This window comes from Beta vulgaris, chromosome 1 (assembly GCF_026745355.1).
Source record: "Beta vulgaris subsp. vulgaris cultivar EL10 chromosome 1, EL10.2, whole genome shotgun sequence".
Lineage (NCBI taxonomy): Eukaryota > Viridiplantae > Streptophyta > Magnoliopsida > Caryophyllales > Amaranthaceae > Beta > Beta vulgaris.
Window position 1 is genome coordinate 41546385 of NC_079202.1, and position 8485 is coordinate 41554869.

General features: G+C 34.4%; 1 protein-coding gene across 1 annotated transcript; it reads left to right on the plus strand.

Annotated features, from left to right (window-relative positions):
* Window positions 1-3081, plus strand: LOC104905907 (basic blue protein). The gene is made up of 2 exons (XM_010694564.4): window positions 1-529; window positions 2769-3081. The coding sequence occupies exons 1-2, from the start codon at window positions 349-351 to the stop codon at window positions 2966-2968; spliced, it is 381 nt and encodes a 126-aa protein (XP_010692866.1). The 5' UTR covers window positions 1-348; the 3' UTR covers window positions 2969-3081.
* The last annotated feature ends 5404 nt before the right edge of the window (window positions 3082-8485 follow it).

The window sequence follows — 8485 nt, forward strand, 5'->3', positions numbered from 1 at the left end:
GCTAAGTACACATTAAAAAACACTGATTGATGAAAAATTTCATTAAGAATTTCTAAACTATATAATTCTATTTTAGAAAATATATTTAATACTTATTATTAACCCGTAAATCTACATATATCAAAACCAATATCTCAAAACTTCATGAGTGTGGAAGAAGCCAAAAGCCTTGGATAATAATAAATGAGTGGAGTGGCCTACTGGCCTGCCTCGCTCTATAAATAGTAGTCCTGCTTTGAACTTCTAACTCATCACTCCAAGAAAACTCAGAACTTCATTCTTCACTCTCTCCATCTCTCTAAAATTCTAGTTTGGTTAAGGTTAGGTGTTCTAATTAGTTTCTTTGACATGGGCCAGGGAAATGGTAGTGCAAAACTAAGTTTGTTCCTTGGAGTCGGCATACTATGCCTCTTAACTCTTACTAACCCAACCCTTGGCGCTATTTACACAGTAGGAGGAGCTGGTGGGTGGGCCTTTAATGTCAACAATTGGTCTACTGGCAAGCCCTTCAAAGCTGGTGATATGTTAGGTCAGATTTTGTTTTACATATAATCATTTCTATCTTGCTTTTCCTTCATTTTTGCTTGCTTTTTATCATGCATGATATGTAAGATTTTCTATGAGGGCTTTGGATCTGCCACTTATTACACTGCTACGTTGCTACCGACGGAAAAAACTTTATCTATCCAGTGGGTCAACAACCCACTACTAATAGAAATAAATAAATATTGGGACCCAACTCATCAATTCTAATAGTTTTTTAATGCTCTATTTCTAGTGGGTTAACTACCCACCGGGTAGATGTAGCATTGCACACTACCGACTGATGTTGCGAAGCATCCCATACGGTTTCTAAGCCCCTGCCTCACTGGTCTGCTAGGGATTGTTTGTGCCTGGGCGGCCAGCCCATTCCACTAGCTCCTTGAGTATTTCCAACAGTTGTATGGGATATTTTTCCAACTTATGTGTTTGCTTCTCAACAGCTACTTTTAATTATCCAATTGATTACTGTCACTTACGAATTATGAGCATAGATTTCAGTTAACTCATCTTTGTCGTTGTCCCTTGTGACACTAAAGATGTGCAGTTACACAAATACTTTTTCTCCAAAGATATCAAAAATTACTTGAGGGGCGTTTATTAAGCTAGAACATTTATTTTTTTAATTTTACGGGATACTTCTACATTTTTTTAGTATGTCTATTTTGACCGTGTGCATTTGCCAATGTACTTTCCGACCTTAAATATGTTTCGTTACATATTAGTAAAAATTATAATGATTGAATATTAACAAATTGAGACGAATTAAACAAGACAGCACATGATTATATTTTTTCTTCTATGTTGAGAAGAATTTAGAAGATTTTATACATCTAAATGTGAATAGTGTCAAGATTTTAAATGAGCAAACTAAATAAATACCGAGGGAGTATTTATTATTTAAAAACTCCATTTATGGATAGTTTTAAGTTCATTATGTCCTACAAAACTATGTTGTGGAATCTGAGGGATTTAACAAAAATTAAGGTTGTCACTTTGGGCAATTTTAAGTTAACTTTGCTATATGCTCAATCTGTTGCTTAGATTTACTTCTTCGGTCTGTTTTAACTGGTACATAAAATTCTTTCGTATCATGCTATTTCATTTATAGCAAAAACTATTTCTATTTGGCCCTCCCTTTCGCAACAGATTCGTGCACTTTGTCCATTAAGATTGCTTGTGTTCTAACCAACTTTCTCTGAGCTAATAAAACAATTCCCAAGTAGCTAATCAATAATAAGTTTCTCCAAATGTCTTCAAGATACCAAAATTTCCAAAATCGGAAATGTGAATTAAGTGGTAGTTGATTGTATATCATAGCCTTTCTATAGAACAATATTAACTTGATATTATTCCTAAACGTTTTAAACACAGGTTAGATTAGGGGTGCTCATCGCACAAGCCGATCCTGGTACTCGGCTCGTGAGCTCGACGAAATCGATAAGTGAAGCTCAGCTCGAGCTCCCGAGCTTCTTTCAAGGCTCGAGTTCGACTCGAGAGCTCGGCTCGGCTCAGCTTGAGTTTGAACTCGATTTGAAACAAATTAAGAATAAACCAACACAACATTAAACCAAAAAGAAATATCATATTTGACACTAAAAATATTGTTGACAGATCTTGTAGAATTATAGACTAGATTCAAAAAGTACCACTAGAAAATATATTTTATTTCTTTTTTTATATGGTAACCAAAATATACATAAGAAAACCACAAACTAGTTCTAAAAAAAATACAAAAGCAAACGACATAAATTATTCGTTGTTAAAAATTGTATAAAAAGATACTTATAATAATTTTTTTAACTGTTCTAATATATAATAACGTATTAAATACTTTAAGTTATATTAATTTTTTATATAAAATAATAATCGAGCATGCATGTTCACGAGTTTCTCGAGCCGAACTTAGCCTAGTTCGGCTTGGCTCGTTATGGTCTTGATCCGAGCCCGAATTCGAGTTGAGCTTCCACGAGCCGAACTTTCGTCAAGCTAAACCTAAACTATTCGCGAACAGGTCGAGCTCATTATGACCCTAGGTTAGATTATTGAGAAGGAGAGTAATAAATAAATTTTAAAACGTTTAGGAACATCTAACATGTAGGCTGTATGGCTGAATGATCTTTACTATACTACATGTTGGTTTCACCATAAAGTAAGATAAATAATTGATGTTATTATTGATTAGCTAACGAATTACTTTTTGGACAAAATGATGGTGTTATTTGCAGCATTCAACTATGATAAGACAACACACAATGTGGTACCAGTTAGTAAGAAGGGTTATGATAGCTGCAGCTCACCAAGAGGAGCAAAAGTTTACCAAAGTGGGAAGGACAGAATTAAGTTGAGCAAGGGTCCAAGCTACTTCATATGCACTCTCCCTGGGCATTGCCAGAGCGGAATGAAGATCGCCATTAATGCAGCTTAATTATTGTACTTCTTCTACTACAGCTTCGTATATTATGTATTGTATTGATCTCAGATATTGCTTATTTCATGTAAACTAAAGTTGTTTCATTAAATGTATTGTACTACTGTCTACTGTAGGAATATATAAGTACTATAAAGCGGAATTTCATGAATCAAATTCATAAGCACTTAAATCAGGATCACATGCATATACAATTAAGGATCACATACAAGTTTAGAAATAACCTTTGTAGCGTGTTTTTCACAAAGCTTGAAGAACCCGGATTGAGAATCTCAGATGTGATTCCTCTACTTAGTCCACCAACCCAGATCAACACTCCACCAATGCTAGTTGGAAAGGAAGAAAACTTCTTTCTTGTTTTAGGAGTATTACGTGACTTTTGAAGAGAGAGAATAGGAGAGAGAAAATAATAAGAGAATAAACTGACTGTTTTCTTTTCTGCATAACCCAAATATATAAAAGTATTTAGGTCAGATTTCTCTCCCCTTTTCCTATCTCTTGGCCGGCCACCCTAGGGCCCTCTTGGGCTCTAGGTTTCTTTTGTTGATCCAAGTTTAATGTGTGACCTTGTAGGATCCGTTACATTGGGCTTCGGGTTTATTTATTTACTAATCCGAAGTTCTATAGCTTTCTCTACCAAGACGTATAGACGACCCAATATAACGAACTTATTATCTCTATAATACGATCCAATATATATTAGTAATTGCATTTAAGTCGAGGACATAAATCCTTCATCTACTTCTACTTCTATTTACAACACTACTCCTATCCTCTCCTCTCATTCGTTAGTCTACCTCCAGATTTTAAACATCTCCACCTTGCATGCATGAAAAATACTCTCTTCGTTCTGTTTTAATTGCAACATTTTGACTTTTCTATTATTCACAGTTCACATTTTGATTGTATGTGATAATCTATAAACAAGAATATACATAGTCATATGAGATTTTATTTGATTCATCTCAATGTGTAGTTTTGTAATATCTCATTTGTACAACTTACACTAATAACATAACTAAGTTATTAATGTTTAAAATTACACCTCGACAAGTGTGAAAATACAAATGTTGCAATTAAAAGAAAACATAAGTAGTTAATGGTCCACATTAAGAATTTACTAGAGGCAGCTAGCGTCAGGATTTTTGCGAAAGCGTAGTAGCAAGTAAACAATATAAACAAAATCTAAGGAGTGAAAATTAAAGCAATGACGAATGTGAATTTAACATGGAAACCTCTGCCTTAACAAGTAGAGAAAAAACCACCAACTGTTTCATTAATCCTTCAATGAATATTAGCAAAACTCCAAACACACAAATTTCGTGAATTACAATCTCTCTCAAGAACCCTAACTAGAAACCTAAAAATCTTTGTAATCTCTCCGTGTATTTGACTAGCATACGAAATAATGATCCCAATCCCCCTTTATATGGAGGATGAAATCTTATCCCTAGTAGAATTAGCATTTAACAAGACATAATCTAACTGGACTTAAGAACCTAATTATTTATATTTCTAATACAATTATCCTATTAGGAAGTAAATAATCTCTAAAAAATCCTATATAAGAAGACATAGAAATAAGTAAGACAAAATGAGAAAAAAAATCGAAAAATCCCGTTGGCGAGGGTTCCACCCCAGAAGCGTGGGTTTTATCATGCAGGCGCAGGTTTTATCCTGTGGGCAAACATAAACTATCCAATTCATCTACAATTTTTCTTGGAACACTCACGAAACCCACAACGTGTCTCCATGACTACTAACCGTGTTGGACTATTGGGCTTGCATAACTAACAAATGAACTAAAGAGTAATATTTTGCAAGTTAAGTAATTACTTCCTCCGTTTTTTATTAGATGTTACACTTTTCAAATCACGGACTCCTAGGTAATTTTTGGAGTGGAGAGAGATAGAGAGAATGAAAAACAAAAGGCCCCATGTGAACATGTGATAGGAGAGAGATAGAGAGAAGTTATTACCCAAAATAAAAGTGTAACATCTAATTTAAAATTTCCTAAAATAGAAAGTGTAACATCTAAAAAAAACGGAGGAAGTATATGCAATTATGAACTACAATGTACCTAAATGATACTTAAATGCAACATAAATGCACCTAAAAACTATCTAAAAATATGATAAATCAATGACGCCCTTTTTTTTTTGTTAAATAAATAAACAGGTGCCTGTCGTGGACGACCTACCAACGACGTAGCTACGTAGGAGTCCATGACAAGCGCTCCACCACAGTTAATCTGATATCCCGAATTTTAACTGTGTTTTGTTAATTACTAAATTATGTTTATTAGCTTTTTAATGTACAAATTTCTTTTCGGAAATTAGTAATTGAAAGTTGCACGTTTTTGTCCCAAGTTTGTTTTCCAAATTATAAAGAGTTAAATGGAAGATAAAGTAAACTACTTGATAATTTCATTTTGTCAAGAAAAATCTGTTTTTTTTACTGTAGGCGTGTTTTTATTTCACCTACGCGATTTGAGCGTGTATTTGACTGTCTCGTTGTAAAGGTTTTCGTGAAAAATATTTTTGAAGTCCTCAACAAGTCTTTATAAGAAGACTCATAAACATAATTGAAAATTTATGAAACTTAGAGACATCTTTGGAATTTATCTAATGTAGCGTTTCCCGTCATTACTCCATAAATGTTCATGAACCAAAAATTGAGTTCGGACGTGAGTGTACTAACATGATTAAGAATCGCATTCGCCCATGGTTCGTTCTATTGAGTATCAATTCATAGCAAGTTTTATGCAGATTAACAACCAAATAATATTTTTTTATCAGTAAGTAATTATATATAGATTTCCAACTCAACCTTTTACAACCAAACATCTCCAGCAAGGAGACCAGCCTCTAAAAACTAATTACAAACATTCAATCCACCTCCTATCATTTGTAGTGATCTTACGAGGTAGGCAACTATAAACTTTTTTCTTTACCATTCTTTGCATACTATGTACAATGCATTCTATTCTTGCAACTTTATGCATCCAAAAAGCTTCGTTTCTGACCCTCCAAATACTATAAACAAGAGCTTCCAAGGCAGCAATTTGAACAGCTCTTCTCATAGAAAATATAAAGAATATAATTGAAAGTATTTTTAATATTATTTACAGAAGAAAAATACAGTTTGGGTAAGCCTACAATTATAGCTTAAATCTATAACCTACTTTTTATACCTATTTATATTATAGTTTGGTTTTATTTTATTTTCGAAATAAATAAAATAAGAAATAGGAATTTGATTTGGGAACAAATCCTATTAAACTTAGTTTTACCATCCTATAAATAGGAGAGAAAAAAAAAACCCTAACTTCCAGTTGTTCCTCCCTCCTTCCCTCAAATAATTTCTCTCTCCTTTCTCCTTCTCCCTCGTCGCTCTTCATCCTCCTCCTTCGCAACAATTAATCTTCTCCCTTGCCCTGAGTTTGTCAGCCTTCGAGTGTATGTTGGGCGTGCGAAGGAGTTCGCGTACATCTGTGCGTAGTGTCGCGCGCGAGTCGAGTGACGAGTCGTCGTTGCTGATATGTGTCGACGAGTGTGTGCGAGTGTATGTGTCATCGAGTGTGTACTGCTGCTATGGGAGTGTGCGAGTCGTCGAGGGCGTCGCGTCGATTAGTCAGGTCGAGCGAAATGCAGCAATATGCGTCAGTGTGTGCGAGTGTGTCGAGGCTCAAGCGGTTGTGCGACGTTGTGGGGATGCGCATGGTGTTACGACTCGTGTGGCTGCCGGAATTTCATCTCAGGTGATTATCGTCGGCGAGTCTGTTCGGTATAAAAAAATATATAATATAAATTTTCTCTTTTCCTTCTTAATTTAATTGTATAAGCTGATTTTGTTAATTCTGATGTAATTTGATTAAGTTTGTAATTTAATTAAGATTGTAATTTGATTAAGTTTGTAATTTAATTAAGGTTGTAATTTGATTAAGTTTGTAATTATAATTAACTTATAACTTAAGTAAAGCAAATCAAATTTATAATTATATTGGTAGTTCTTATGATAATTTATTTTAATGAAGCAGTCGGACCTCGAGATGAGGATTTCTACGCATCCTTGCGGAATCAGATCGTTTGTATTTATTGATATGATTGACTTTTTTTGTGCTCTAACTTTTGCCATATCACCCTTTCGAGTTTTCAACCTAGCGGGCATGGAAATACCTTCAAAAAGGAGTTAAGGTTGATGAAAAGTTAAAGGTTGAGGTTTTGAAGTTGATCAAGGTTTTATTGGTTTGGCTAATGTAGGATCGTTGATTTGAATTATATGGGTTAAGGTTTCGATGGATAAAAGGATTGAATGAACGGAAGAACTTGTGTGCAATCCCCTTTGATTGACTTTTCCATTTGCGTTAGGCTTTTTCCTTTTTTTGTTTTTTTATTATCCTGTGCGTTTTCTTTTGCTTTTGCTTTTTTTTTGCACTTTGATCTTTTTGCTCACTTCTTTTATTTTTGCCTAGCATTATGATATTTTTTGTGTATTGCGGCTTCCACACAAGTTATTGACTTAGGGTACTGGAAGATTTGGAGGATATTTGTGAAGCTTTGAATAATTGAGGGATTATTTGGCTAATGGAAATGGAGGATGATGGCTTAAGGGATTTTTTTGATTGCATGAAGGTAGCTTATGGATGATGGCTTATGGAAGGTGATGGAAGAAGGGGGGAATAACTACTAATCCAAATCATGTCCATTTTCTTCATTTTTTTTATTAATCAAGGTCATTAGAGATAAACTGATTCGTGTTTCATCATCGAATTCAAAGCATATATGATGGTGAAAGGCGAATGAAATAAAAAAAATGAAAACAAAAAGACTAATAGATGAAGTCATATAGTCACATAGACTCGATGGGAAAGGATAGAATTGGCTTAGGTTAAGGACTATTTAACTCATCCTAGGAAACCAGAAGTAAAGAACTACTGCATACGGGATTGTTGGTGATGCTAATTCTCATTGTAGCAAGTATTAGAAGTCTGTTGTCATCATCCATGTTTTGCAGTGCATTTATAGGATCCAACACTAGATGTCAGATGTTCATTATTTTGTTGGAATTCGCAGTAGAAATATAGGTTGCACCTTTTTAATTTTCTTTTGGGTCAGAGTAAACCTTATAAAAGTGATCACGGCTCTATTGTGAAGGCTATCAGAAGTAAACTCAATACTCTAAATGAAGTCAGGGTGGTGATAGTGCACTTGATGAGCTTTAGAGTAGGCTCAACTTTTTGTTTCTTCATTAGGCGCTGCTAAGTTATAATCTCTCGACCGGACATGAACGAAACAGAGTGGACCTTGCTTGTAAGATTTTAGAAATGAATTTTGAAATAGGAAATGGAAATGAGAAATGGAAATGGATATGAAAATGGGAAATGAAAATGGGAAATGAAAACGGGAAATGGAAATTAGAAATAGGTATGATATTGAACTAGTATGGGCTTGATCATGATGCTGATATGGGCCTAAGTATATGCATATGCAGACATGGACTGGACTGAACTAC